Below are 18,339 nucleotides of genomic sequence, written 5' to 3'. Positions count from 1 at the left end.
TTTCTAGCTCTCTTATTTTTGTTTTATTTTGTTATTGTTTGTTGTTGTTATATTTTATCTAGCATCTCAACGTGTTTAGAAAAGGAAAGCGGTTTCCATATTTGCTCAGGCTGAAAATATGTGCTCAGCATTGTTTATGCTTTATTTTAGCTCAATTCACACAACCACCCTATGATGTAGATACTACTATTATTTTCACTTTACAGATGAAGGAGCCAAGGATTAGAAAGATTCAATTATATCCCAAAGTCAAGAACATGATTCTGCAGAAATTCCTAAAGCAGGTGTGACACCCAACCCATCACCCACAGGCTTGGCCTGCACTGACTCCCTCCCGCCCCTCCTTTGCTGCCCCCCCACCCCATCTCATTCTGTGGCTGCCTGCATTCCTGGGCAGCGGTCACTAGCAGGGTGCTCACTCTGCCCAACCTGCACTCCCACCAGAGCTTTCTCACAACCCCCTGCTCCATGTGGTCGGTCCTCCCCTGCTGAAATACTTTCCACCCTGCAATAGCCTGTCCCAGACATACTTCCTCCATCCTTCCCCTCTCTCGTATACGTTGTAAGTTCTGAGTAGGAGCGAGGGTAGAGAGGAGAGAATGGACGAGAGAAGCATCATCAGAGCATGGCAGTAACTTAACTGCAGGGAGGGAGTGAGCAGGGGAGTCCAGAGCAACGCCCAGTGTCCTGGCTTGGATGACAGACCGGAAGAGGGAGCATTGCTGAGGCAGGGAGCACAGGAGAGGGAGCAGGTAAGGCTGGGGCGCAGGGGATGTTGAGCTCCATTTTGGACACAACGAGCTTGAAGTGCATATAGAGCATCAAGTGGGGCCATCTGGGGACACTCTGACATACAAGTCCATCACTCCGGAGATAAGTGTCTGCTCAAGATCCTGATCTGGCAGTGAATATGTGAAGCTAAGCCACTGGTTGTGTGAAATGGAAAGACACACAGTGGGGTGTGTGTTACATCTAACTCCCAATACAAACTCCTTGAGATCAGAAACCATGTCATTTCTTTCTCTTCATTTTCTAAAGGTGCCTAAGACAGAACTGGCCCTCCTAGTTTATAGGGCTGCAGGGATGATTAAATAGTATAAGGAATATGAAAAGCTGCCTTAAAATTGAAAAGCATGTCCAAGATTAATTGTTGTTATAACTACCATCCTCCTTCTCCCACCCAAACCCCCAGACCTCCTGGTGCCTACAGAATAAAAGCAGTCCATGTCCTTGGGCCTCGGTTCCAGACCTATCCTTGCAGTCCCGTCTCCTACTCCTCACCTTTCCCAAACCAACCTGACCCCTCCAAGCCGTGTCTTTGCTCCTTCCCTCCTCCCGGTGCAGTCAGACACCCCGCCTGCCCACAGGGTTAAGCTGGCACCCTGCACATATCTGTGTGGCCGCAAGTCACATCTGTTATAAGCCTTTTTGTCAAGTCCATGACTGGACTGGAAGCTCCATGAAGGCAGGTGCTCTCTTTTTTTCACAAAGCAGGATATACTTTCAGTAAATGTCTGCAGGAATGAATGAATGAGTGAATGAGTGAATCTCCGTATGCCCCAAACCTGTACCTTCTTTGGGCAATAGAAAATAAAGATGGATGAATAAAGGAATAAGAGGTTTCTTCTCTATTTGCCTGGAATTTTTTCCTTGCCTTCTATTCCTAATGAAATCTTAATAGTCCTTCAACATCCACCCTAAATACCACCCTCTCCTGGCCGGAAGTCATCTCTTCATTGCCTGGGATCTCACAGTGCTTTGCACCTGATCCGTAACGCTGGTCTCAATTCCCATTACACTCGTCTTTTGTGTACTTGATAGCAGCCCTCCCCCACCATTAGAGTGAACATCTTGAAGGCAGAGCACAGATCTGATAAGCGCTGCATCCTGTGCAGCCCCCAGCACACACCCTAGCACGTAGTCGTTGATAAACAAATGTATCTCAGTTGAATAGCTGCATTCAAAACTGATTTACTGGGAAAACCAACTCAGAACTTCCAGTGTAGCCTTTTATAGGACTTTTGGACCACCCCATCAGGAGCCTGATCTTCTCCTCCTCTCTCATAGGAGGCTTCCCAGCCCCGACTCACCCTGGAGTACCAGCCTACTCCCAACTCAGACATCGTTTGGTATTGTCCCCACTACCCTTCCTCAACATTTGTCCCTGGGTCTCTGGTCTGATTCACTTGCCAGCTAACAGCAGCTGCAGCCACCCACCTGGGGAACACACTTGCAGGTTTTCAGAGAGCAAAGTGTCTTTGGTCCAGCTGAAGCCTTGGGCATCGTCTCAGGGGGTGACACTGGACATGCTTGGTGCCGGCTGTGTAACCAATGATTCACGAACAGTCGGAAATTCAAGTTCTTCTCTCCTCCTGGGAAAGGTCACTTTGCCTAATTTCCTTCTTTGGTGGTTGAGCTGTGCGTTGACACATTTATTTGTGCTTCCTCCTGGCTTGATCATTTTTCAATTACAGTCTGTCCCTGCAGTTCTAGCAGAGGGTTAATGCAGGTCTCTTCATGATTATAGATCCACATTTATGGAACCCTAATTAGGCTGTTCCTTTAGCTGCCTTTGTAGATGACTTTTTGTGGGAAGTCTGCAGGCACCAGCCTAGTCTGAGCTAACTGCCTGTTTGGATGCTCACTTAGGAGCTGACGGGGAAGCTCCCAATCATTCCTGCCTCTGAGCCTTAGCTCAGGCTGCTCCCCACTCCCAGCAGGTCCTCCCTTCTGACCTTGGAGAGTGTAAATCTTGCCATCTTTAGTGATTCATATTAAAGTGAAATAAAATGTATATCCCCTTTCAAATTGCCAGGATTTTATATTTTTTCAATACTCAGTGTGGTAAGGGTACATTGCACGAGCACTTGCATACTCTGCGGGCAGGAGAATAAATAGGCACAAGCTTTTTCAGAAAAAAAATTGACAATATGTGTCAAGAGCTTTCAAAATACTTCTAACCTTTGGCCCAGTAACTCCATTTCCAGGAATCTTTCCCAAGGATATAATCAGAAATGTGGATGAATATTTATGTACAAAGGAATTCATTAATGCATCATTTATTATTGCTGATACATAATCAATACCTGATAATAAGGGAATATTTAAGTATAGTATAGTATATCCATATTATACAGCCATCTAAAATGAAGTTGGTGAAGATATTTTACTGCTGCTGTTAAACTTTCAAATTTTATATATGGTGTGATCCAAATAGACCTTTTCCAGCTGTTGTTTCAGAGGATGTTTCTAAGAATGCTATAAATAGAAAAGTTCCATTTTTCAGCAAGGTTGGAAAATTATTACAGGCATGTACTTTGAGGCTTGCTGGGAGGCTTGGATATGCTAATGACATGGGAAATCCAAAAAAACGAGGCTCAGTGTACAGGGTCACTGTTTTCTGTGGAGGGTCACTGTTTTCTGTGGGACGTGCAATGGAGCACACTTCAGAAAACACCGAGGAAAAGGTTGTAAGATGAGAGGGGTTGCTGCTGCTGTTGAGTTAGGGAATTATGTTACTTCTTCCTTGGAATTTTCTTATGTTGCCCTACAAAAACGCTATAAATTTTATGAAAGAAAGCGGGCCAGAGGATCATCCTCTATCCAGCTTGGGCAAGTGGAGTGCTGTCGAGTCAGCAGCACATGGGTTCAACATGGCAGCCTAGACAGAGGAGCCCCCAGTGCTGCCTGGTTGACTCGCATGCTCTGCCTCCATTTCAAAGGGCACAGGTGTGGTCAGAGTCATGGCACTGCTACCCACTCCCTTCCCACCCTGGGCCTGGCCAGAGGTTTCCCAATGCCTGAGAGAACATCCCCAGGGTGTGAACCATATTCCAGGTTCTGGAATATGCTGCCTGGCTATCCTTGAGTGCACACCTCCAGTCCAGGGTGCACTGGGCTTCCTTGGATTGGATGCTTCCTCATTCAGATAATCCCCTCAGTCCCCACTCTTCCATCACCCCTGACTCTCTCTTTCCAGGTCTTCCTTTGTGCCACTTCTACACTCCTGGGTCAGCCCCACCCCAGTCCCAGGCCTGGCCCAAGAGCCCTGCACCCAGCCCAGCATCTGTTCTCAGGCATCAAGCAGAAGGGGACTGTAAACCAGTTAGGACCTCTAGTGAGGTGTAACAGGTACTGAGCTCTACACTCAGTGGAGTGTAACAGGATTTTGGAGACATCTGCCTAGACCCCTCCTGACTACCTTCCCACGGCCCCTAAATATGTTCATCAGGCTTTATCAGGCTAATGGTCTTCAAAAGGAGCAATTTTCTGAAACATGAGATAGGACAATATAAAAAGAACATTAAGGAAAAATTTCTTATTCCAAAATGAAAGGGAAAAGATCATTTAGCATCCCTGTTGGTGTTATCTATTCATGAGAAACTGCACATTTAATCCAGAGTGGGATGTAGGGAGGGCTTTGATGCCCTCACTTTGGGGTCACCTTCATGCAGAACTCATCTGTCTTTGCTGCCACAGATGGCAGGGGCAACGTAGACAAGAGGATGCAGATGAGAGGCATTTCAGAGGTAGACTCCACAGGGTGCAGAGGGATTAGAGGGAGAGGGAGTGTGGAGGAGAGATAGTCTGACGTGACTCCCAAGGCACTTGCTTAGGGGATGGGAGGGAGGGGAGCATCATTCTGCAGCCTTGCCACATTTTATGCTTCCTATCTCCCTTCCCAAGACATGCCAGTCTTGGTTACTATGTTGGATCCTGCTGTAGGAGTTCAGTCTCTTGAGGTCAGGAATTGTGACTCTATCCTAGCCTTCAACGTCTCTACCCATCCATTAAGATTAGGTTTTGGTTCCCAGCCCTAAGACCAGAAGTCTTGGGTGCAAAAGGTGAGGGGATGTGAATGTAAGAGTGCTCTGCACCAAGTCCTGGCCAGGAGGACCATTTGTGGTCCTTCTCTGCCTCCCCAAGTACTCCAAGGTAGGATGAAGCTGAGACTCCTTGGGAAGACTATCTCTCTCAGAATGTATTTCGCTTGAGTTGAAGGGGGCATGAGATTACAACAGCTCCTCAGGGGGCAAGACTTCAAATAGAGACAGAGGAATTGTCTATTCTTCTGTATCTCCTCCTTCCTCATCTTCTCATGTTCGTTGCCTTCTCTCTTACTACTTTCTAACTCCTAGTTCTTTCCTCTTCTATCTTCTTCTTTCTCTTTCTCTTCCTTCTCCCCTTCTCTATCTTCATTTCTACCTTTCAGTCTTTCTTTTTATAGCTCTATCTATCACCAAGTTTAGAAAAGCAATTTCCATTTAACTTTTTCCTCTACTAAAGAACTGAGAAAAATTTCATACAAAGCAAATTTAAGCTGGTACCCCGACTTGTCTACCAAGAACTTGCCAGCTGGTAATTATGTGACCAAGATACTCTACCCATAGTCAACTATTTGCCTGATAATTGGATTCTCAGGTGTTCCTCTACCCCATGGTTTGCTTCATCATGTTTGTTGTGAGCTTCTATAACTCAGTGCATATCAACCATTATGTTCATTGAGTTTTTTGCAGTAAAAAATTGTTGACCCAAAAATACCTTCTCCCCCTTTCACAGTTAGAATGAAAGCTTGTTTGATGTTTTATTGCATATTCAATTGTAAGTATTGCTTCTCTTTCTTTTCATTAGATTTGTGACAAAGAGTGGCATTACTATGTCATCAATGTGGAGTTTCCTGTGGTTACTTTATACATGGATGGAGCAACGTATGAACCATACCTGGTGACCAATGATTGGCCCATTCATCCATCTCACATAGCCATGCAACTTACAGTCGGCGCTTGTTGGCAAGGTAACCCTAAGTCGAGCCTTTCCCTCTGGCCCATCTGTGTACAGTCCATTAAAGGTACTGATAGAGAAAAGGGAAAAGCAGGTGGTATGAGAATTAGCCAGGAAAATTTACTATCCCTTGCTAATAAAATAGGACATAAAAATAAGGATTAATCCAGACACTAAACTTGTGTAATAATAAAGCCCTTAGCTTGAGACCAGATTTTAATTTTAGATCAACATGAGCAGTTTCATGGTTGCTTCTGATTCGCTAATGTCTTTTATTGTTCTGGAAACTTGTCTGGTTTCAAACTGGGGCTGAATGTAAAATCTTATATCAAAATTGCCAGTTGACTCTGTTGAGTGCTACATTGGTCAGGAGCCAGGGATCTCCCTGTCTCCCCATACAAGTTATCCAAGCCCCTGACCCTCTGTTCAGGGAACTCACAAATGTGCAGGGCTGTGGAGGGTGGATTGTCCACAGGTGTGAGGCCATGGGAGGCCGTTCTCAAGTTCAGCTCATCTCTGAGCCCCTTCCTCCTCACTAAGGCAGAGACTCCTTGTTTCCTTCCCACTTGAAGGTCTCTGCTCCCTGCTCCCTTCCTCTGCTGCTGCCTCTCCTCCAATCCCAAAACTCAGGCTCATTTCTTTTTTGGAAGCAGGAAACCAGCTCTCCCAGCATGCATGCAGCCTTTCTGTCTCTCACTCAGGACTGTTGGAGTCTGTTTTTGCTCCCTTAAGGGCTGGGGTCTTTGAAGTACCAGTGAGAGAGCAGAGGGGAAGAAAAATGCTCCCCAAATAAGCAGATTAGTAATTTGAGATGACCCAACATCATGTCGATCGATCCTTTGAAAGTCACTAATATTTGTGACATTGACCATTCACCGTGGAGGCTGAGGGGAGAGGTGGGCTATGGTATAAGAATATGCCTTCAGAGGACCAGCTGACCAAGGAGTGAACTAGGAGAGACATAGGCCCCTCTGGGTTAGGACAAAGAGTGGGTTCTGGGCAGCTCCATGCCAGAGAAGATGGAAAGAAGTGGACGTAGTGCAGCTCTGGGAGCACTAGGGATACAAAACCCAGGAAGGAAATAAAGCATGAATGAGGCAAGGGAAGAGGATGTATTTTTGAGCTGAGGTCACCTACCTGGCGTCCAACATACATCACATGAGAGTAAAAAGTTCATTAAACTTTCAATAGAACTTGATGAGACCTTCATCAGTATTGCAGAAATCCTGTGTCATCTGGCAAGAGTCCATGAAACTAATTAGCATAGCAAGGCACTGACTCAGAGGTTGCACGGGAATCATTAGTCACTGAACACAGCTGTGGTAGAGTGATGGCTCTCTTGTGTTGCTCAGTGCCCCAGCCGGACACTACAGCCAGTCTGTGGATATTTTGGAACATAGCCTGGATGCTGCCCATAAGAGAAGAGGGCTCTAGTCATGTTCTGACCAGGAACCTTACTATGACTCTTCCCTAGAGACCACATCTGGATCCCTGTCACCCCAGCCTGCAATGGAAACCTGCCCCCAACTCTGTGAGACCAGCTACAACCACTGCTGCCCAGTTGCATGCCCACTGGGTAGGGAAACAGTCCCACCAAAATAAAAAGTGACTTTTAAAAGAATTAAGATGATCTCTTTGAATCAGTTAGAATAGGCTAAGTTGTGCTACAATGACAAGCAAGCCCCAATTCTCAGTTACTTAAATTAATTCTCACTTCATATTTACTGCAAATCAATGGGGGCTCTTGTCTGCTTTTTCCTGAGTCTGGAACCTAAGCAGGCAGAGCAACCACATTGCTGGGTGCTGAGAAGAAGGACAAGAAAGCAGGGTGAATTGTGGGCAAGCTTAAAGCTCCCACCTACAAGTGACACCAATCATTTTTGCTCACATTTATTCATATGGCCACAGCTAACTCCAACAGGGCAAGGAAGTGAAATCTATAATGTGTCTGGAAGAAAAACTGGAAATATTTTATGAACAACATTGATGAACACCAGAGTCTGTCCACTTAGTCAACAGATATTTGTTTGACAGTCCTTCCCACATAAAAATATTCCCATGCTTCCCTAAATGAGACAACCCAAAAGTCCTACCTGTTACTGCCTCCAAGCTCAATATCCAGGCTCTCTGAGTGATTCCTGGTGATGTCTTCATCAGAGTGAGATGCATAGGAGGCTCTATACCAGGCCCAGATGTGGCTCCACTTGATCAGGAGACCTATACACTAATAAGAAGAATTATTTGCTGCCACCACAGTCATCATCCTCTAAACACACAGACACACACACACACACACAGTATGCAACAGTGGAATGAGAGAGAATAACCAAAAAACACCTCCACTAAGAAAGAGGAAGAATTGGAGAAATACAGCAGTCTTTGGTCCATAGCAATTCTGAAATCCCTCTGGGCAGATGCTGTAAGGGCCCCTATCCTAGGGTGGGGGTATCTTTGTGGACCTTGACTCCATTCTCTGGAAGGTGTTTAATTCTCCACTTTCCTCCTGGGTCACATCTGAAGAGGACATTGTCACTCCATAAATAACAGCTCTACTACTGTATCTGATTACAATTTATTTGAAAGCTATTCTATAGAAATGCTTTTCAAACATTAAACCAAAGTATATATTTATTTTCAAAGAATGTGGTAGAAAGAATGACCACTAGGGTGTTCACCGAGTATCTCTGCCCCCTCCCGAGATAGATGCTAGGACCATTCTTTGTTGGAGTTGGTGGGGTCATGTGACTTGCTTTAGCCAATTAACGTAAGTGGAAGTGACTTATTATCATTTCCTGGTGGAAATTTTAATAGCTAGTGTTGCAGGAAGGCTGCTTACATACATGGTGTGTTTATAGTCCTGTGAGAAAGTGTTATTGGTTCCAACTTGTAGATGAGGAAACCGAGGCTCTGAGAGGCAAAGTAGCTTACCCAAAGTCACCCAGCCAAATCTGCCCGACAGCAAGTGCTCAAAGCTAGTTCTCTTTTCACTGTGGTTCATTGCCCCTAGTGTTAGTTGATCATTTTGTTGATGTAATTATGTGTTTGGGAAAGCCCGGGAGCTGATGTGTATTGATACAAACGCTGTAATCGCTTTACCTTCTGAGACGTTTGATGACTCTGGAATCAAAAATCCACAGGAACTCTGCATGTCCTTTGCTAATCTCTTACTATATACTCCCTGAAGGGACCCTTCACAGAATAAGGAAAAAGAATTAGGCTTTTGGAATTTGAGTCGAATCCCAGCCCTGCCTCTTACTAGCTATGTGGACCCAGCAGAATCCCTAACTTCCCTGAGCTCCTATTTTCTTATGCACAAAACTAGAATAATATGTACCACACAGGATTGTTATAATATTTAGCTCACTCCATTGGGCACTTGGAGTGTGCTTGGCCTGTTTCATCTGAATGAACATGTAAGTTTGAAAGCATCTGCTAGTCCCCTCCCCCACCCCCTTCTCTGCTCCTTGCACCTAAACCCAACATGGCAGACAGTCTGCAAGACTTTGGTCCGCTCTGGCTTCTGTGATTCCAGCTTCCCCGCAGCTCCTTGCATGCACTGACTCTTCCCCAGGACTAGCCCTCACACACAGACTCTCCCCTCCCAGATCCATCTATAAGTCAGACAGAAGGTGAGTGAGGCTGGAGAATAGTCAGTCAGAAGACGAGTATTGGAAGATGGGGCTTGTGATGTAGGCAGGAATCTGACCATGCAGTTTTCTGGGCCCTGGAGATTTGGGTATCTTCTCTGAGAGGAATGAGAGTCCATTGGTGAATTTTCAGCATAAGGGAAAATCCTTAAAAATCTTTAAAATCGGGCTTTATAAGACAAGTAAGAGTTCAGTAGGAAGATAAGGAAGGCAGCAGCAGATGCTGTGCAGGGAAGCTTGACACAGGCATGTGCAGGGCTCCCTACCCCTGGAATGCACATGGACCAGAATGAGTGGGGAAGAGGCTGGGAAGAGGGGTAGAGACCAGACCATAGGACACCATTCTGCCTTGTTAAGGAGCTTGGAGCCCCATGGATACTTATATCCTCCTTGGAGCCACGTTTTTGTCTTGGAAGGACACATCAAAAGATCTTTCAATAGGACAGGGTGCTGCAAAATTAATGGGCTACGATGCAGCCCTTCTCTCAGTGTATTTCTACACCTTCCAGAGTCTGCTTCTATACACATTAGAAGCCTCTGTGCGGAACTTGAATTGCCTTTGGGCCTGCAATTGTGGGGAGTTTTTCAGGTGTTTTGAGGTTAGCAAGGGAACTAGGTCCTGTTTGTGAAATGTCCAATTGGAGTTTAACAATGGGAATAGAAAATAATTTGATAGCAGCTGCCTGTCAGGCGCTCCAGGAACTGGCTCCTGCGCTGTTGCTGGGCAGTGCTCTGCAGCCCCAATTAGCCTACCATGGCCTGGTAGTGAATCTGAGAGCCGAAGTAATCAGTGGAACTTCATTTTCCTTGGTATTTTTTCCAGTAATTACGCAACAAAAAAATTGAGACTTCATTTACATTAAGAAATGTAGCCAGTAGGGCCTAGAGCATGTGGTGTATATTAATTGTAGAGAAAGGCTTTGCAGTCAGGATGGACCTCACATCACAAAAGAGTCCTCCTTTCTGGGTGGCCAGTGCACACCACCTTGCCACCACTGCTGTGCTCAGTGTCACAGTGTTTACAGAGTGGAATCAGACCCTCTCCCCTGGCCCAGCTCAGACTCTGCTGACTCAGACACTGCTGCCTGTAGACAAATACCAGATTCCTTATCTCCCTCTGGGTCATGCCATGGGAGAAGATCCTTAAAAGACTAATTAATTTTTCCTTTTCCTTAGATTTCCTACTCCTTCCATTTCTTACAACAAAATTTAAGTTCCATTCGTAAGTAATAAGCATTGTATACTCGCATCTGTTTCTCTCCTGGACCTCTAAACTGGGCCCACCCACCCAGGTACTGTAAGCCTCTGTCCAAGGGAGTGAGTGAGGAAGGCTGCTGACTGTGCCAGACCAGGGCCTTAGAGACCCCCGGGGTTATAGAGAAATGCCCCAGCAGGTGACACTCCAGGGCACCTCTCGCCTAACACTACAATGAGCACAGCTCTGTTTTACGTTTTTTGTATGACAACTGGGCAAGAGTTCATTTAACGAAATGGCTAAGCGTGTTTGAAGAAGCACAGTTCTAGTTCACTCAGGAGGCTACCATCCTGCTCCCTGCCTGAGCCTCGTCTATTCCTGGTGGGTCTCATCACAGGCTTCCCTACCTGTGCTCTGTCCCCAGGGACCCCCTCATCCCTCCCTCTGCTGGAGACTCTCCTCCAGTGTTCTGGACCTTGGCCTTCCCAGAGTATCCAGCTTTGCCTGGTCCCAGATGAGGAGGGCCTTCTCCCCTAGTTCCCGGTCTTGCTGAGTCCTACTTCCTACTTAACAATAAAGCAGCAGAAGGTAGAGAAGGCGATGGTTCCAAAAATAAGAACCTGTTAAGGGGGAGATACAGAACCCCCATTGTAGCTTTCACGAGGAGCCAAGGCAAAGAATAGGAATGATCAAAAAAGGGATAAAAGGCAGAAATAACCCTGAGAGTTGCAGTAATCAACAGCATATGGTCCTCAGATAGAGGAGAATTAGAGCCAAATGTAGTCCTGAGATCTGGTGTACGTTTCCACATCGTTTTTCTGCCAGACACTAAAATTAGTGCACAGACTTGGAGTACATGCCTTCGCTTAATAAGCTTGGTCTAATTTAGTTCAAATTCTCTTAATAAAGTCTGTGTTGAAATTATTCTGCATCCCTAGGGTCTCTGCTGCTGGAAGACAGAGGCACGTGCTAGCCTAGTCTGCCTTACGTTCAGGTGGCATTTCCCAAGGAGGGCTCACAAAGCTCCAGTCCCACAGGATGCCCCTTCCACAAGGAGGCCAAGGTCAAGTTTGGGAAACCACATAAACCATTCCCACACTACAATGTTGGAGAGTCACAATGCACATTAGCTTATTAAAAGCTCTCAAAAGCCCACCAATAAAGTAACCTGCTTGATATTATTTAAACCATGTTTCCCAATGTTATTTCTCCATGAAAGTCACTCTTTGTGAAATAGTGTTCCTGGAGTACTCTTTAGGGAACATCTCATTGGAATTATTAATGCAGGTCTCCATCCCCTGCTAGGTCATGAGTTTGCAGAAGGCAAGGACTGTCTGCTCTCACAGATTCTCCTCCCCTCCTCCTTCCCCCTATCCAGGACCTAGAGAAAGTCAATAATTAATGTTGGCTGAATTGCATCCATTTTAGTGGCTATTTTGACAAAGCTGTGTGGTTCATGGTCTGACACACGGGGATTAATGACAGAGCGTCTCTAATATTGTCTTAATACTGTCTGTATTGAAAAATCAAGAAATGATTGTCCTAGTGCCTGGAGTTAACTTTACATAAGGGTTTATTGGTTTAAAGATGACACAGCTTTAAAATTCAGTGATTCATATCTGGAAACACGGTACAACTGAGTTATAATTCTAACTTTGTATCTTATTTTGAAGACTATATTAATTAGAAAATTTGACAAGGGTCTTAAAGCAAAAACGGTATCATTTTAGCTTCTCTGAGAGACATACCAGAGGGGAGAAAAAAGAAAGGCCACTGAAAAGAGAGACCGAGAAAACTCACGTGACGTAATCTCATCTTGGAGTTCTTGGGTCTTGCTGCCACTAGGACAGGCCATTTTTGAGTTCCTACACTGTGCTGAGCTTCAACTTTCACAACCCTATGGCGTGGGTATGATGATGATCTGCATTGTGGAGACGAGGAAACTGAGACTTAGAGAGGACAAGTGCCTTTCTAAGGGTCACATAGAGCCTAGATTTGTACCCACGCTTGTGCTACCAGAGCCCTTACCCTTAATTAAGCTGCTACACCATCTCTGTTTCTGGGGACATGTAAAGCCAGATGGTGTTCATGGACAAGTAGAGGAGACCAGAGGATTCTGGAATCTGGGGTCAAATCATTTGCCCAAACTTCCTGGACATTTTTCCCACAGATCAGACAAAGTCAAGCTGAGGCCTGAAGATAACTGCAGGCCCATCAGGTCTCATGGTTTAGTGTGAGGAGGGCTGAATTTGGAGTCAGAAGAGGAGAGTTCCAGACCCTCGCTGCTGCTGCTTATCTGCTCTGGGTCTTTGGAAACAGTGTCTTGCCTTCGTGCTCCTCAGTTCTTCATCTAGGGAATGAAGGAGATATACTGGGTGATGTATGAGGGCCCTTCCAACCCCGTGGATTTAGGTCCCCAACCCCAGAGAGCTGACTTTTGGAGTCATCCACAAGTCGTATATTTTGCTCACTTGGAACATGCCATATAAATGGTTGCTGGAAAGGCTAGAGAGATGGATACATAAAAACTGAAGGGTTGAGAAAGCATGCTGAGAATGTGTCTTGACCAGCCATGATGGCAGATCATCTGTGTCCACAAGTCACCTGCAACCTACAGTGGCACCCCCTGGGTGGTGTGGACAGTTCTAAAGCTGCAGCTTGTGGGAGTCTATTACACACTTGACTCAGTCTTTGTATTCTCTGGGTGTCTCCATCATTGAAATGAGGAAATGAGAGAAAACAAGATTTCAGAGAGTCTCACCGTTTGTGTTGCTCAAAATGGATACCCAACCATCCATGAAATTGTGTCCATTGAGGGGCGTCCCATCCGCAAGCCATACACAGAGCAGCATTCAACTCAAGCTAGAGGGAACGTGGCCCCCACTCCTTTCCACGTATTTCTCCCACTAAATGGCTGCGGGAATGACAGCAGGAAAGAAAAGACCAACAGCATCCTGCACCCACTTTGCAAAAAGAGGAGACTTAGTACATTCATACAACACAGATCTTGTACGCATACTAAAAGGAAAATGAACATTAGTGATTCGAAAGCTATGTTTATAGTGGGTGGGCCCCACCCCTCAGTTGAAAGAGAGTTGAGTAGGAATTCATTCCCAATGCAAACGCTGGCTCAGAATAACACAGGCTACGTTAAATCACGTTTGCCAAATACTACTATTTTTCAAGACAGCTGTGTTTCCCAGCAAACTTGACACAAATCATTGGGAGTTGCTGCTGAATTCATTCAGTGTCCACAGAACCCAGTATAATTGGACATTCCCCACCCGTGTGGTGTCAGTCCCAACCTGTCCCCGTCTTTATGAAGCAACCCAATTATTACATCCTCCCAGAAATCCTTCTTGAACCCTCCCAGCCACATCTCATTTTTGGCGCTCATCAGAGGCTTGGGAACAAGCAAGACCTGAGTTTGAATCTAGGCTTCACTAATGTCTGGCTGTGTGGCCTTGAGAAAGTTATCTAACTTCGAAAACATCATCTGCAAAAGGAGTTGTAAGTTTAGCAGGTAAAATCTGAATTTACAAAGAAAAACTTATTTTTTCCACATCCATCTTAGTTTTATTTCAAACCCCTATTCCATCTGCCTGGGGGAGATTTAACCTTGGCACATTTGGAATTCTCCCATTTCCTTAGGGTGCAGGCTGCTTTCAGGGGCATATATATGGTGTTGAGGGGCCTCCGGTCATCTTTCCACGCAGGTGTCCGCTGAAATGGTCCTCACCTCTCTGCTCCCCAGTCACTAGTGGTCCTTCAGGACTGGCAGCTCTCTCAGTATTTCTTTGCCTTCCTTAGGGGCACAGAAATATCTCTGCTGCTTCTCATGCTCTCTGTAAGACCATCCGCAGTCCATCTGTCCATCTGTCCAAATGTGCCAGGCTGGCATTCCCTCCCAACATTACACACCCTTTCCAGGGCTCAGCCCAGGTGGCAGGCTTCAGGGGCCCTCACTCTGCGTCTCTGTTGTCTTGTCCCCCTCTGCCCCTCCCTGCCACCCCCCAGTCTGGTGTATCATATCCTAGTCTGGCGGAAGCCATATTTCCTTCCTCTCTTTTTCCCCAAATGTTAATTCATACCCAGATCTTCCCCACCCTCCTAAGGGTTTAGCCTTCTGGAAACGAAATAGAGAAGAGACTCAGCTTCAAGCCCAGCCTGCTCTTCTCCCTGTCACAACCCTCCTTGTGGCCATGAGCACAAACCAGGGATATGTTTCAGTGGAGGGTAAGATAGGAGAAATTAAAAGGCTAGAGACTGAGATCTCAAAAGTACGGTCCTGCCACTTTAGTATTGAATAGAATAGCACGTGAAAGCACTTGCTATGTTTTTTGTGGGGTTTTTTTTGGTGAGGGAGATTGGCCCTGAGCTGACATCTGTGCCCATCTTCCTCTATTTTATATATGGGACGCGACCACAGAGTGGCTTGATGAGCATGCGTACGTCCACGCCTGAGATCCAAACCCCTGAACCCAGGGCTGCCAAAGCAGAACACACTACATGACCGGACCAGCCCCAGCATTTGCCATGTTTTAAGGATCTAGCAAATAATTATTTTTCCCCTCTGATCTGTTGGACACATTATCTATATCTTTTGTTTGGAAATTAATCATGCACTGTCTTAGAACATCTATTATACTGACAATTTACTCTTATATTTTTATTTTACTTTCCCAGTGTCTATACTTTATTCTCCCAACTAAATGTAAGCACCTGGAGAGCATGGGCCACATCTCATAATTAACTGATTCTCACAGAAGGCTAGGCATACAGCAAACGCTTTAACAATGTGTGCAGATCTCGCCTCAGGAATCCAAAATCATGTTCGCAAACATTTAGAAAAGGTTCTTTGTGTTAGAAATCAGGTTATATTTTTTCTTAAAATAATTCATGAGCATGTGTATGTCTAAATGTTAACAGAGGAGCCATGTGGTGTATGCAGATACCCTAGATGTTAAAATGAAAGAGATTTTCAACGTATCTATTATTTTTTAAAATCCTGCATCACAACCACCCCTGAGTGCAAATATATTTCAAATTTTATGCTGGCCTCCTAGTGCAAAATGCTAATTGAATTGATTTCCTGGAGGTGCGTCACTAATAAATGGAAGGCATCACAGATCTGGGATTCTGAGTCAAAAATATAGAAGATGAATGTTTTGCTGAGAGAAAATAGTGTGTAGGAAAATGTTTTCACAGCCAAGAGAGTTGCAAAGTTTGGTCTTTGAGGATGGAGCTGCTGAGTGAGCAGTTGAGGGGGGCTAGATGATGGACCACCGTGGGCTGTCTCTCAGCCTCCTCTAGACTGGGCTGCCCAGCACCACCAGGATGCCCCAGCTGGTCCTGTGCGGGGATGGATGTACTCACACTGTAGAGGCACACACTTCACCACTTCCTGCTTGTGTGGCCTTGGGCCACTGGCTTCTCCTCTCTAAGCCTGAGTTTGTTCATTTGTAACTATAAAATACGTACCAACCTCCCAAGAGTTCGTTGAAGATTCAATAAGATGATGTATGTTGAGACTGCACACAGTGTTGGAAACTTGGTTCATAGCCAGTAAATGACAGCTATTGTATCTGCTGCTGTAAGGGGTGGGGAGGGACAAGGCAGGGAAGAGATGGCCATCTGGATGTCCCGGAGAGTGGCAGCTCTCCCGTTCATACCCAGGCCCATGCCCTTCTTCCTGCAGGTCAACAGAATTATCCCTTCGCTAGGGCAGGAACATGCTAATGGCTTCAAGGAGCACTTTATTCCTGGGGCCTTTGAGGGTCTAGATCAAAAGACCTCAAATTGGCTCCGCCATATCCTCAAGCCGTGGCAATCTCAGGTCATTCCTCAAAGCCAAATCTGTGGGCTGAATGCTTCAATGCAGACTTTCATTTCCAAAAGGAGGATGCTTTGGGTGGCAAGTAACAATAGTGTGAGTCAGAATTACCCTGTAAACTATAAAGATGGATGACTGGCTCCCACGGCTGAGGACGTCCTGCGGTAGAGCAGTGAGGAGGTCCCCTCAGGTTCTGCTCCCCTGCTGCGACTCTCCTGCTCCTTCCTCCTCTGTGCATTGCCTTGGTTGTCCCTGGTCTGCTTGCAAGATGGCTGTAGCAGCTCTTGGCCTTCCATCTTCACATAATGATCTCGGGAAAAACAGCAAGAGTAGGTTCCAGAAACTTCCTGGAGAGAAAATGGAAGCTCTTTTCCCAGAGTCTGCCAATCAATTTCTCCTCCCATCTCATTGGCCTAAATTTGGTCTCATGATTATTCCTGGACTGATGCCTGTGGCTTATTGGATGCCAGGTGCTGATTGGATTCATCTGGGTACTGGGTCCCAAGTCCACGCCTGATTTAATCACTGGCCTGATGGGGACACGGTAACCTGATAGCTTTGACTAAATAGAATCCATCTGTGGAGCTTGAGTCAACCCCCCAAACCTTGGGGCTGCCGTTGCAAGAGGGCAGGAGTGAATGGATATTGGGGAGATATCACAATGTCCACTGCTCTGCTGGTGTTTAGCTCCCCTTTTCCTTCAATCCAGGAAACAGCTGTGAAATGTCTCCTGTGTGCCAGCAGGGTGCAGGATGGCAGAATGACACAAGAGGCCCCTTGTTGTTGAGAGGAATAAATGAGCCAACTTATGCAAGGTGCCTGGTGCAGCCCTTGGGCCCTAATACTGGCTCAGTATTGTCTTCATTAAAATAAATAATGCCTAAGTGCTCCCTGCCATCCAGGAGACAGACTTACACCAGTAAATTCTAGCAGTGTGCGAAGAGTGGCGGAGTAAGCCTGTGGTGGCATAAAGGAGAGAGGTGACATCAGGAGGAGGCAGAAGGCCCAACCTCAAAGAGCTTAGGGCCCAGTGGTTCTTAACCTTGACTTCAGGTTTGACTCACCTGAGGAACTTGTAAACTCCCCACACCAATTAAGTCACCATCTCTGGGGGTGGGACCCAGCACTAGGATCAGTTTGTCTTTTTAAAGATGCCCAAATGATTAAAATATGCAGCCAAAGTTGAGAACCACCATCATAGGCAATTGAAGACATAAAACACACACACGTAAACCGTTGTAACGATGTAACGATGCCAGGTTGTGAGGGGTACGTGAAAATGAATTGTCAGAGTTCCAAGGCTCAGGGCAGGGAGAGGGCACAGTGGGCGGGGCTGAGGGCGGGGAGAGGGCACAGTGGGCGGGGCTGAGCACAGGGAGAGGGCATGGTGGGCAGAGGGCTGAGGGTTAGTTTTCTGTGAGCAGCAGGGGACGGGGGCTTAAGGGGCCTTGAAGGACTGGTGGGATGTGTGTTTCTGAGCAGTTTGGAGGTGTTGTCTCAGTGGGAGGACGAATGGGTGTGAGCAAAGGTGCATGTGCGAACATAGAGTCTGGACCCAACCAGGAGAGAGAAACCACACCGTAATTTCAACAGGGAAATATAAAGAATTATTAACTCTAACGTAGGATTGAAATAATGAAGGATTAGCTACTAAGAAGTAGAGAGAACTCCAAAGAGTAGAGAGAAGCAGGCATCAGGAGCATCCACTACCCAGGTTGAGACAGAGCACCCAAGGGAGATCCCTCCGCCCCCACCCCCACAGGCTGACATCCAGACGTGCTGACACAGTGTGGCTCACTGCAGGGCAGAGAAGGGCAGAGACACGTGGGATAGGTTGCTGGGAAAGCCATTCACATGGAGGTGTCTCACTGGAGCACACTGTG

General features: G+C 46.1%; 1 protein-coding gene across 1 annotated transcript in view; it reads left to right on the top strand.

Annotated features, from left to right (window-relative positions):
- CLSTN2 (calsyntenin 2) overlaps window positions 1–18,339 on the top strand; it is a 577,645-nt gene that overhangs the window by 538,894 nt on the left and 20,412 nt on the right. Inside the window, exon 9 of the mRNA XM_058551984.1 lies at window positions 5,632–5,794. Within this exon, the coding sequence (XP_058407967.1) occupies window positions 5,632–5,794 (163 nt within the window). The remainder of the gene's footprint in view (window positions 1–5,631; window positions 5,795–18,339) is intronic.

The sequence above is a fragment of the Diceros bicornis genome, chromosome 2 (assembly GCF_020826845.1).
Source record: "Diceros bicornis minor isolate mBicDic1 chromosome 2, mDicBic1.mat.cur, whole genome shotgun sequence".
In the NCBI taxonomy this organism is placed as follows: domain Eukaryota; kingdom Metazoa; phylum Chordata; class Mammalia; order Perissodactyla; family Rhinocerotidae; genus Diceros; species Diceros bicornis.
This window is presented reverse-complemented; position numbering and strand designations above follow the sequence as displayed.